The sequence below is a fragment of the Suncus etruscus genome, chromosome 16 (genome assembly GCF_024139225.1).
Source record: "Suncus etruscus isolate mSunEtr1 chromosome 16, mSunEtr1.pri.cur, whole genome shotgun sequence".
NCBI classification, from domain to species: domain Eukaryota; kingdom Metazoa; phylum Chordata; class Mammalia; order Eulipotyphla; family Soricidae; genus Suncus; species Suncus etruscus.
This window is the reverse complement of record NC_064863.1, coordinates 74029091-74042379: the sequence shown is the minus strand read 5'-3', so window position 1 is coordinate 74042379 and position 13289 is coordinate 74029091. Positions and strand designations below refer to the sequence as shown.

Sequence of the window (13289 nt, the reverse complement as noted above, 5' to 3'; positions counted from 1 at the left end):
AACAAAAGTGAAAATAAAAATCATAGGATCATATCAATCAATAAATATGATAAAACACTCTCAACAAGACTGAAAGAAGCTTTTCTCAGTATAGTCAAGGCCATTTACCACAAGCCATGACAAATATTATACACAATGGGTAAAAACTAAGTCTTCCCTCTAAGATGTGGCACAGACAGGGCTGTTCCCTCTCACCACTTCTATTCAACATAATACTGGAAGTACTTGCTATCGCAATCAGGCAAGAAAAAAGAATATCAAGAGCATTCAGATAGGAAATGAAGAATAAATTATCAGACATTTTCTCCAAGAAAAAATACAGATGGTCAAAAGGCACATGAAAAAATTGTTCCACATCACTATCATCAGGGAGATGCAAATCAAAACAACCATGAGGTATCATCCCACATCAGAGCCTGGCACACATCTCAAAGAACAAGAACAACCAGTACTAGCATGAATGTGGGAGAAAGGGTGTCTCATTCACTGCCAGTGGGAATGCCATTAGTCAAGTCTTTATGGAAAACAATATGGATATTTCTCAGAAAAAAAAAAACAACCTGGAAATTGAACTTTGTGATCCAGCAATACCACTCCTAGGAATATACCCTAGGAACACATAAACACAATACAAAAATGCCCTCTACACTCCTATATTCATTGCAGCATTATTCACAATAGCCAGAATCTGGGAGCAACCCAGGTGCCCAAAAACAGATGTCTGGTTAAAGAAACTGCCGTATATCTATACAATGGAATACTATTCAGCTATTAGGAAAAATGCAGTCATGAAATGCTTATACACAGATGGACATGGGGATTATTATGTGAGAGAAATGGGTCAGAGGAAGAGAGATACACATAGAATAATCTCACTCATCTGTGAGATATAAGGAAAATAAAAGACGGTGTGGGGACTGTTGCATTAAATAATTAATTATGGTGGTGGATGGTGAAGGATGGAGGCCTTTATTCTTAGGCCATGGCCAAGTGGCTTCATCCCCCATCAACCAGCGGGTCTGGGGTCCAGGAAAGCGAAGGTATGGAACTCACTCACAGGCAGGCTTCAGGAAGCATCAACTTTATTCATGCCCTATCCACCACATGTGTGGCCTATATCATAACCTTTTAAGCATTCAGCCATTCTTAGCTAGCCCTGCATCTTAACTCCTTTCAGCCGTCTTCCCTTTGACCTCCATGCTGGCAAAAGACCAAAAAGTCAAAAAGGGCCCTCATCGCCTCTGGTCAAAACCTTATCTACCCTTTTCAAGACCCCTCCCAGGAAATGGGCGGGGTCTTGTAGGTAAGGTCAAGTTACCTAGGAAGAATGGGTGGGAGATGAAGCTTCATCTCCCCCTTCTCTGAAAGATGAGAATTAGGAGGACCACTCCATGGTAGGAAGCTTCTCACAGAGTGGAAAATACTGGCATTTACTGAGCACAACGTAAAAATGTTGTGTATGAATGAGTTGAGTATGAAAATTCCTGCTGATATTAGAGTTGAAAATAAGAAGCACTCAACTATTCTTGCCAGCTAACTTGGTGTGTGTGTGTGTGTGTGTGTGTGTGTGTGTGTGTGTGTGTGTGTGTGTGTGTGTGTGTGTGTGTGTGTGTGTGTGTAAAGCACATCCTGTTATGTTCAGGGATCACCCCTGGTGGTTCTCAAGGGACCATATGTGATGCCAGGGATTAGACCCAGGTAAACTGCATGCAAAGAAAGTGCCGTACCTGCTGTCCTCTCTCTCCAGCTAGTAGCTAAACAGCCTTGACCAAACCATCTTGCTTGGGACCTTCGCTGCACTCATTCCTTAATGCAGAATGAGGGCTCCTGCCTGTAGAAGAGTAGCAGAACCACTTGTTTCCAAATATAAAATTATAATGAAAAGGCAATGGGTAAATGAGGACTCAAAGAAGAAACAAGCCTCTTTAGTACTCATAAATCTATATCCTGGAATAGAAGTACACAAAGACATTGATTTGTTTGTTTGGGAGCCACACTTGAGAGATACTCAGGGCTTCTGGCTCTGTGCTCAGGGATGACTTGTGGTCGGTTCGAGGGACTATAAGAGATGCTGGGGAAAAAAAAAAAAAAGAGATGCTGGGGATTGAACCTAGGTAGGCCGCATTTAAGGCAAGTAAATGCCTTACCTCCTGTACTATCACTTAAGCCCAGGACTGAAAGCGAAAGTATACTGCAGACAATTTTTTTTTATCTTCACTGAGGAAAACTGTAGGTGAAAAAAAAAATTGTAGGCTCAGCAAGTTTGGGTTTGCAACTCAAGTAATAAAGCTGGGATTTGAAAGCTTGCTGAAGGGAAACTATGGTGACAATTCTCTCCCAAAAGGATAGAGAGAGCCAATGCAGTTGCCATAATTATCTCAATAGCCTTTTTTTTTCCTTCGAGACAAATATACAGGCTGACACGAGAACTGTTTGTGCAACCTGCTTCTGCCAGACTCAGCTTATCCCACACTTAGGTTTCCTGTTCACCAGCAGTGCCTCACCCTCTCACCAGCCCTAAAGAGAAATTGCTCAGATGGACACATTATTGCTTATCCTCTTCCTTTCCTTTCCTTTTCTTTTTGATTCTTATGTTTTGGGCTGCTGGGATTGAGCTCAGAAAAGGCAAATGCTTACAGCTGAGCTACATTCAGTTGGTATCCATTCTAAAAGGCCATGTAAGATATTCAGATTCTATCTGTGTTCAAAGTTTAATTTGAACCTGTGTTAAGACTTTCATAAAATTCTGGCTCATTCTCATCTTTCCCCTGTGACACTCCATTTAATATTACACATCAAAATCATACAATGTTCTAGAGTTTCATGAACACACATGCTGAATCCTAAATTGGAAATAAGAACACCAAGCAAAAAATTCCACAAAATAATTTTTTTAAAACTTAGAAAACTGGTTTTATGCAAATTTGAAATGACAAAGATCATCATATTTATCTTTCACCCACGGTCTTATTAGGATTGAACTTGCCAAAGAAGTATAATTTTTTTCAGGGCGAAAAGGAAATGCTTTCATCTCTGGTCCCACTTAGACAAAAATCAAATATATAAACTGAGAAAACTATAAACCTGTTCCTGGATATTGTCTACACTATGTGGATATTGATCTGGGAACAGGGAGAACAGAGAGCAATCTCTAGTTAGCACTGCTGGGATGAAGAGTGGCACATTTTGTATATAAATCATTTGTCAATACAAAAATTACTGCCAAGGCAGAGGGAGATAGTTCAAAGGGCTGAAGCAACAAGCATTACAGGCAGGATTCAATCCTCAGCATCACCTGGTCCCCTGAGCACTGCCAGGGGAAGATCCAAAACAGAAAAGGAAATTGCTATTATTTATTAAGACATGACAAATGGGGTCCTGAGAGACTAGTCAATCAGCTAGAGTACAAGCTACACACGCAGGAGACTAGGAGAGCCAGTTCACACGGTTTTCCAAGTACCTCTAGGAGTAGCCTCGAAAGCAGTGTTGAGCTGGAAGCAGTCTTCAAACACACTGGCGACTGGCAATGAACTCCACACACCTTCCCAATTCCCTCCACCCTTGCACCAGAAGCTGTGACAATGGTATTGTGATTACATTACGTAGGAGAATGTGTTGATGAGATTCAAACTTGCCGGAGAGACAACTCAGTGGGTTAAGCCCATGCTTGACATGTAGGAGGCCAGAGTTCAATACTCAGCACCATGTAGTTCTCCTAGCAATGCCAGGATTAACCTGTAAGGACTTTGCTGCCAGGTGTGTGGTTAAAAAAAAAAAAAAAAAAAAAAAAAGAGGTGAAGGGCCGTGAGAGTTGCTACTTGTTTTCTAATGCTATCTCAACAAAATATTTGCAGGAAATATGGCAGGAAAAAGCAGACTGCTTAATTGCTAAATGTTGATCACTGCACAAGCCTTTTAACTTCTCTATGCTATTAAATACTTTCACAATGAAAAGCTACAGGAAATCAAAGGTAAACAAAATACTCTAAGGCAGATGCAGATATGTAATGCTATCAAAAGGAGAAAATGCTGCCTAGGAAGTTCAAGCTGTTCTTCCTTCTGAGAGCTACATCTTGTTCTTCCTTCTATCATGATACTTTTATATATCTCACATTTATTAATATCGATACAAATGCCTGCCACCCACTTGCAAAGTAATCAATGCTGACCTCAATACAAATTGTGTCTCAGCGGCATTCAAAACCTCAAATCAAAGCACTGTATGTTTACCACAGCAAATGGGTAAAAATAAAAATGAAACTAAAACCCTGGAAGAGATGAGTGCAATTCTGTTTTCCAGATACGGAATTTTCTGCCCATCAAGGTAAAATGTTAAGCTTTGAATGGACTTTATTAATAGTGGGACCCCACAGCACTACAAATTATTTTCAAATAACATGCCTGGAATAGGAAAGTGGCAAAAGGTCCAATCTTCATTGCCATAGTGTTTGGTCTCACCTTGGCTGGCCAGATTTACTTCATTAACCTCACATAAATAAAACCCTTAAATTGTTGGTCAATTGTCCTGGCAAAAAGAGAAATTGCAAGCATAGACAGGGTGAGAAAAAAAAAGCCTATCTTTCTAGCCATCACATTTCCAAAAAGCAACGTTAGCTTTCCAAAGGTACAAACCTGACACTGGAGACTGGGCTCCTGTGCCTTCCATTACAACTCAATTTTATATTAAAAAAAAAAAATCCGGGGCCCGGAGAGATAGCACAGCAGTGTTTGCCTTGCAAGTAGCCGATCCAGGACCAAAGGTGGTTAGTTTGAATCCCGGTGTCCCATAGGGTCCCCCGTGCCTGCCAGGAGCTATTTCTGAGCAGACAGCCAGGAGTAACCCCTGAGCACCATTGGGTGTGGCCCAAAAAAAAAAATATCCAACCTCAATAATACTAACAATACCCTAAGCAAATAAACATTCAAAGACCTGACATGAACAATAACTTTGATCTCTCCTGGAGATAAGAAAACATTTGGAAAGATAAGCAAGCATGGTCCATGACCTCAGGAGGGAGCACCAAACAATTGGTCATTAGAGAAATTAAAATTAGTTCACTCTCCTTTCCAGGACTCACTTCAAAATATAACATCGCAGGGCCAGAGTGATATATCGCACAGCACAATGCATTTACCTAAGGCAACTACCCAGGATGGGCAGACACGGGTTTGAATCCCAGCATCCCATATGATCCCTCAAGGCCTAACAAGAGCAATTACTGAGCGCAAAGACAGGAGTAACCCCTTAGAGTAGCCAAGTGTGACCCCAAAACCATATATATATATATATGTGTGTGAATACATATATATATACATATATATATTTATATATATATGTATATATATATGACATCGCTCTTATTTAAAGGGTCCCAAGACATCTCCACACTGAAGGAATTAAAGAGTAAACAGTTGGTCCAGGTCAATAATACAGTGGGGAGTGAGCTTGCCTTGCATATAAAGCTCAAAAATCCAGCATTTCATATGGGCCCCCCAAGCACCTCAAAGGCAATGGTAACTACTTAACACTACCAGAGGAGACCCCAAACAAATAAAAAAGAATGAGTACATGACCTAAATAAAAATACTCATTAATTTTTCTAATCAATCATAAAAGTACTACACACTATTGTTGGATTTATATGCGACTGCCTATGGTTCTATTAAGAGATATACTAGTCTTCAGTCAAGTTTCTAAGCTTAGGCCAGGAGGAACTGTGGCTTTTTCCTTTAGTAGGTGACTGTTTTGAGAGACTCAACTTAATATTATGTAGAAGTGTGTTTTACAGGGGCCGGAGCAATAGCACAGTGGCAGGGCATTTGCCTTGCATGCGGCTGATCCAGGTCGAACCTTGGTTTGATCCCTGGCATCCCATAAGGTTCCCCAAGCCAGAAGCGAATTCTGAGCACATAACCAGCAGTAACCCCCCTAAGCGTCACCTGGAGTGGCCCAAAAACAAACAAAAAAAAAGAAAGAAAAAAAAAGAAAGAAGTGTGTTTTACAACTCTTGTTATTTAACATGAATAAATTAACTTCATTCTTGTAAGTATAGTCAATAATCCAAGATATTGCCATATTTTATAATTAACTGTGGAGCAAAGAACTCTGAGTCCGGCCAAGAGTGCCAAGAGTGCTCCCTGAGCATAGAGTAAGCTTGAGTACCACTGGGTGTGTAACAACAACATAATAAAACAAAAAGTATATCTTTAAATTCTTTTTAGGGGGGAAGAGGTGCACACACCCAGTTGTGCTCAGGCATTACTTGTGGCTCTGCATTCAGGAATTACTCCTGGTAGGTTCAGAGGACTATATGGGATGTCAAAGATTGAACCCAGGTAGGCTTCATACAAGGCAAATACCTTACAATACTACACTTCAATCCCCATTTGTAAATTCTTTTTTTTTTTTTTTTTGGTTTTTGGGTCAAACCCAGCAGCACTCAAGGGTTCCTCCTGGCTCTATGCTCAAAAATCGCTCCTGACAGGCTCAGGGGACCATATGGCCATATGGGATACCGGGATTCGAACCACTGTCCTTCTGCATGCAAGGCAAACGCTTAACCTCCATGCTATCTCTCCAGCCCCCCATTTGTAAATTCTTAAATTTAAAATAGTTTATTTTTTAAAACTGAGTTAAGACCTTTAGGTATTTGGAGAAGTGGGTACACCTGACAGTGCTCAGGGATTATTCCTGGCTTTGGACTCAAGAATTATTCCTGGCTCAATTGGGGGACCAAGAATTGAACCCTGATTGAACATGTGCAAGACAAATGCCCTACCTACCATAGCTATCATAGCTCCAGCCTCAAGACATGTCATTTTTGAACCCAAATACAAAATAGTTAAATGATGACAAAATAAAAAAAAAATCTTTATGGGGCCGAAGATATAGCATGGAGGTAAGGCTTTTGCCTCTCATGCAGAAGGTCAGTGGTTCAAATCCCAGCATCCCATATGGTCCCCTGAGCCTGCCAGGAGTGATTTCTGAGCTTAGAGCCAGGAGTAACCCCTGAGCACTGCCGGGTGTGACCTAAAGAAAAAAACCCAAAAAAATCTTTATTAAGCTTTGTCATTCATGAAGAAGCATGTGAAACACACGTATAAAGAATACTCAGGGGAACCGGGTACAGTGGTAGTGTGCTTGTCTTGAATGCAGTCAACCCAGGTTCAATTCCCAACACTACAAATGGCTGCTGAGACACACAAGAAGTTAACCCTAAAGCCCTCCGGGTGTGGCCCGAAAACAAAACAAAACAAAACAAAACAAAACAAAGCAAAACACAGTACAGAGTACTCAGGAACCAGAGAGATATTAGAGTGCAGTTTGGAAGGTAGTTTCCGGAGGCTGACCTCAGGTTCAATCTCTAGCACTAGATATGGTCTGAGAAAACTGTCAAGAGTAATCTCTCAGTGCAGAGACAGGAGAAAGCCCTGAATACAAGTACCACCAGGTATGGACCAAAAGCCAAAACCAAAAGCAAAAGGAATAGTCATATAACGCACACATATGTCATAATTTTTCTTTACAAGAAAATGTTCTAACTTAATTTAACTGTCCCACTTTACTACATATGTAACAAAACCCTATTTACATTTTAAAAGGTCTGCTGCTTTGAATACATGTATATATTCAAATCTTGATATAGTTGGGAACATCCTATGAGAAAATTTCTCAAAACACTAAAAACAGAATGAACAGTTTAAAGTGAAGATCACTAATCATAAAAGACATTAGACATCTCAGAATACTTCTGGGAGAGTGGGGTCATGCTTAGGGCTAGCTTGGTTACATGCTGTAAAAATACTGCCCTTCTTCCTGCACAGTTTACAATCCACAGTGAAACTATATAACCCACAAATAGCATAACTTTCTATCCCAGAAGATTTGAAGTAAAATTCATCTCCAGAACTTCTGAAAGATAACAACCTCATAAAACCTTGAATTTAAAAATGTCTACTTTTTAGAGGCCAGAGAGAGAACACAGTGGTAAAGTGTTTGCCTTGGAGGATGGAAACTGGTTCGAATCCTGACATCCCATATGGTCCCCGAAGCCTGCCAGGAAGGACTTCTGAGTGTAGTGCCAGGAGTAAACCCTGAGCGTCTCTGGGTATGACCCAAAAACCAAAACCAAAAACTAAAAAAGTTTATTTTTGAAAACTATATTAAGACCGTTGTGTATGTGTGTGGGGGGGGGGGGCACACCTAATAGTGCTCAGGGGTTACTCTTGGCTCTGCACTCAAGAATTACCACTATTGGCTCAATTGGGGAGGTGGGGTGGGCATTAAAAATGCCAGGGATTGGGGTTGGAGAGATAGCATGGAGGTAAGGCATTTGCCTTTCATGCAGGAGATCATCGGTTCAAATCCCAGCATCCCATATGGTCCCCTGTGCCTGCCAGGAGCAATTTCTGAGCATAAAGCCAGGAGTAGACCCTGAGCAATGCTGGGTGTGACCCAAAAACCACAAAAAAAAAAAAAAAAAAGAATGCCAGGGATTGAACCCTGATCAGCCATGTGCAAGATAAATGCCATACCTACCATAGCTCCAGTCCCAAAAAAACATCAACAAGTTTTCAAAGAACCTGCTTCCAAAGCCTTGCCTGGCAAGGCAACTAATCCCAAACTACATTCAGTCCTAATCAAGTCTCTGTAATCAATGATTCGCCCTAATATTAACTTGCAATTCTTCATGGAATCCATTCTAATCCTGCAGGGCCTCTTTGAACCTCTGCCAAAGCTGTCCTGGTAGGGTTCTACTTACTAAAATCCACCCTTAAGTTAATTTTGTTGGCTCTTTCTCTCAATTCCATCCTTGTTCTATATATAAGCAGTTTCCAAAGTCCTATCTTGGGTTCTCTTCCCTTTTATCCCAAACAAAAGTAAACACCTCCAAAGCTTGAGAGAAAAACTTCACATGAATCTAATCCTGAAACATTCAATCCTTGGCATCACGTAATGGTCCTCCCTGTCGCTGCCAGGGATCACCCTTGAGCACTGGTAAGTGAGGAGTAATTCAGCCACCCCAAAAATGAATCTTCTATAAATAACAAATATTTTGGCTGGGGAGATAGCTTAGGTACTAAGGCATTTCTTTTGAACAAGCCAACCCATACTTTATGGCCCCCGAAGCACGAGCAGTGTAACTCCAGAGTTCAGAGCCAGAAGCAGTCCTTGAACACTACCAGATGTGGGTATCCCTCCCCACTCCTTTCAACTTCTTCTCTAGCTTTGACCTTTCCGACACAACACAGAATCACCTACTTCTCTATGTTTAAGAACAGATCAAACTCACCCAGACTCACTCTGCTGCAAAGATGCCTGGTAATTTCGGCATTTACCCTATCCCAGTAGGCCATTCTTTAATACTACTCTGATTTCTCCAGTTAGGTCACAACAGCATTTTCTAAAATACATACTCTCTTTTCTCAACCTTATAGGTATTAGACTAACAGGCAGCCCCTCATTCTCTCCACAACTGCAATGATTTTTTTTTTTTTTTTTTAGTTTCTTAGTGGTATGTCTCTCTCTTCTCTGATACTTTCTCCAGACTGCTGCTAGAATCTGCAGAATCCTTCCAGTGGTTTCCCCGACTTTAATGAAGTCTAACCTGCTTCCCAAGACTTCCAGGCTCCCATTTCCATCACTGCTCATGGTCTTGTTTTGGTTTGGGGCCACATCCAGCTGTGCTCAGGGCTTACTTCTGACTCAGGAATCACTCTCAGCTGAGCTCAGGGACCATATTAAGCCAGATATGGAACCCAGATCAGTCGCATGCAAGGCTTACAGCCATACTATGGCTCCAGCCCATGTTTATGGTCCTGGACTCTCAAGCTAATCTCAGTTCCCTATGTTTAGGGAAACATTTCCACAAGTACTTTGTTTACAGCGTTCTTCCTTAACACTTGTGCAAGTAAGTCACTTTTAATCAGAGTATAAATCTTTGGGTTTCAAACAATGAGAACGCCATATTATAACAACACTGTAAGTAGAACTAGAAAATATCATGGGAGTATATTAAATAGCAGACTATAATATAGTTCCTCCACATTTCACATTAATCCCTCCAAAGGTTTGTCCTTAGGCAACCTCAACGGAAAAAGTACTTAAAAGATCTTAAATGGAGCAAATATTAAGCAGACTGTGGTGTCCAAACTGCTTTTAAAATAGCCCTTGAAAAAAAAAATAGCCCTTGACCTGGAAATACAGGTACAATCGCATATATAGTCTGATAAGGACAGGCAGAGGGTGGAGTTCAACGTCTATAAGCATGCCAAGAGATTCTTTGTGATGATTCTAAAAAGCCTAGCAATATTTTACAGTTTGAACGAGCTCAACCTTCTCTAATAAATACGTCAAGGACAAAAAAGTCTACTCGCAGAACACAAAGCCCAGCTGTGTATATATTCTTGACCAACAACAGCAGAGTGTCTATAAACAAACAAACATGAGGTAACCCAGTCACATTATATCACAGGAAGTGCTTTCCACTTAAAACGTCATAGGATGTTTTGAAACTTAAGTCAATTTCAAAGTGGGGTCATGCATGCCTTCCTGAACATAGTTTCTCTTATTAAAAAGCTTGAGAGCTTCTTCTAGTGAAGGAGTCAACTTGGAGAAGGTCGCGTTTCCTTCATTCCGAGCTCTACCACTGCTAAAACAAAACAAATCCCAACCTAATTAATTCTATTTTGGGTCTTGTTTCCAAGGCAGTTTTACAAAGACTATTCTCAGCACACTGTTTCTAGAATTTGTAATATCAACCTTCAGTAGCTAGAAACTGTTACATTTTGTGTAATTCCCGACACACGCTCTATCACAGACTCTCGATTTTTGTTTCCACCTGCTAAGCATGCCCTCCCCACGAAGAGATCTTTCATTTCACTGAGTCTAACATGTCAGTGCTAAAGTCGGTTAAAACGATCATTTCAAAGGGCCAGAGAGATAGCACAGAGGGTAGGACACTTGGCAGCAAGCAGCCAGGTTTCGAGCCCTGAAAAATCACATCATCCTCGTCATCAAAGATCATTTCGTGCTATTCTGTGATGGTTCAAAACAGTGCCCTGGAACCTGGGGTAAATCAAGTCCCTACACGTCCAGTTCCAGGCGGGACCCGCTTGCAGTTCAAAATTGCCAAGTAACACCTCGATCAGAAAAAAAAAAAAAAAAAAACAAGCAATCAGAAAACAAATTTGAGTTCCAAAAGGCCTCTTACTTGACCTTGGGCAAGAATTCACTTTGGCCATGCAAAGAGTGATACCTGCTATCAAACAAATAAACAAACAGACAGAAAACCAAGCAAAACCAGTACTCAATCCATCAACGACTTCCAGGAACAGTGGAAGCTCTTCCATCACCAACAATAAATAAAATAAGACTTTCCTAAGCCTGGATTGTAAAGCAATCTATTCTCTGACCTTAGCCTTAGTTGCTAAAGGGCTAGCAACTGCGTGTGGATTGTTTTGTTTTGCTTGTCCCTCAAAAACTTCAACTTTCATCACGGTTCCTACCCAAAACACAAACTGCCTCCAAACGGAAAATGAGAATTGCACCCAGTTCACTCTTGGCTGTCAAGTCAGGGGAGCTTTCAGAAGTCCTCCAGAAATCTAGTATTTCAATATACCGACACAAGAACTGCAACTATGTGCCGCAGACTCGGGAGCACCCAAGGGGGGGACAGAATGTGTCACGCGGGGAGCCTCCAACCAGCACCCTCTCCAGGGCTGGAAACCCGGGCAGAGGACACCCAAGGGCTACCGGGGTAGCCGGGGCAGCGGGGCCCCGAGGCCGGGATCCGGTGACAGGGCAGGCAGGGCGCCGCCGGGGCTCGTCTTAAGTTGGGTGGCTCGCCAAGTTGGTCCCTGCCCTGCCCTGCCCTGCCCTGCGCGAGGACATGGGCGCGAGGACAAGCGCAAACCTCCGGGGTGCGAGTTCGACTCCCGGCCGCGGAGAGCCGGGGCTGCTGCGGGAAAGACACGGGTGGGCGCGATCGAACCGACGGCGATCCCCCGGTACCCCCACTTACTTTGTCGCTGGTGCTCTCGGTTTCGTGATCGCCGCCCGCCACCTCGCCCTCGCGGGGCGGTGGAGGAGGAGGAGGAGGAGAAGGAGGCGTCGCGGTCCCCCCGGGGCCCAAGCCGGGGCCGGGGCCGCCTCCCCGGTGCCTGATCTCCAGCATGGCCCGCTCCCGCGCGGCCTCCTCCGGAGCCCCGAAAGCCGAGCTGTGCGTGCGGGGTGTCGCCTGGCCTGGCTCGGCTAAGGCGCTTGCAGCATGGAGGGCGGCCGCCGGGTCAGCCCCAAAACGGCATCAACGAGCGATCGGGCGCTCGGGGCTGCGTCGGGGCGCGGGGCCCGAGCCCGGGGCGCGGAGAAGCGGCGGAGCGCGGCCGCCCGTTGCCAGGTGCGCGCCCGCACACGCACGGAGGCCCAGGTAGGCGTTGGGGAGGGCAAGGAGGAAGCGCAGCCGAGCCGGCGGGCGCCCCGCGAGCCCGGCCCGCCCCGCCCAGCCCTGCCCAGCCCAGTCTCCGGGCCCCGGGCTCCTCCCACCCGTGGCCGCACACCTCGCACCCGCAGCCGGGTCACGCGCGCCGCGCGCCCCGCCTCCGCGCGCTGCACTGCGGTTCCCACCGGCCCGCCCCGCGCCGCGTCATGGCCCCGCCTCGGGGTGCGCGCCCACAGGTGACAGCGGCGTGGGCGGGACGGGACTGGACTGGACAGTTACAGGACGCTTGCGGGGTGAGGAAGGCCATGTCGGGGATCCCCAATCGCCGCACCCCCCTCCCCGATCTCTGGGACGATCCGATCCCCCTCTCCCCAGGGAGTCCCGGGGAATGGAACTAACTGTGCGCGCCCTGTCCGGGACTCCGCGCCACCGCCTGGCATGTCCACCCCGCGGCGTGTGGGAGACTCAGGCGTCCCCCCCCCACCCCTACCCCGCCTTGGCAGAAACTCGTCCGGCTGGAAGGACTCGTCGCCCTCGCTGCGTTCTCAGCCCTTGGCATCACCTGGAAGGCTGATCTGACCCGACCGGTGCTGGTTTCCTGCAGTCCCCAACTTTAAGCTCTGTGTCTCCAGTAGACAGTAGGGTTCGAATCTCCGCAGAACCATTGACAGGGGTCTGAACGGATTCCGGGATGCCTCGAGGTGCAGGGTCATCCTTCTGCAGTCTCTGGGCATTCTGAGTGGCTCCAGCCAGAACAGAAGAGCCCTGGCAGGTGCAGGCAGTCATGCCATTCCAAATCCTGTTAGAAGGAACTTGGTTTTCTTGACGTTTATCCTCCACCACCTGGTC

General features: G+C 44.6%; 1 protein-coding gene across 1 annotated transcript in view; it reads right to left on the bottom strand.

The window, feature by feature from the left end:
• Positions 1 to 12176, bottom strand: part of CDS1 (CDP-diacylglycerol synthase 1) — a 79867-nt gene extending 67691 nt beyond the window's left edge. Inside the window, exon 1 of the mRNA XM_049789882.1 lies at positions 12024 to 12176. Within this exon, the coding sequence (XP_049645839.1) occupies positions 12024 to 12176 (153 nt within the window). The remainder of the gene's footprint in view (positions 1 to 12023) is intronic.
• Positions 12177 to 13289: the final 1113 nt, after the last annotated feature.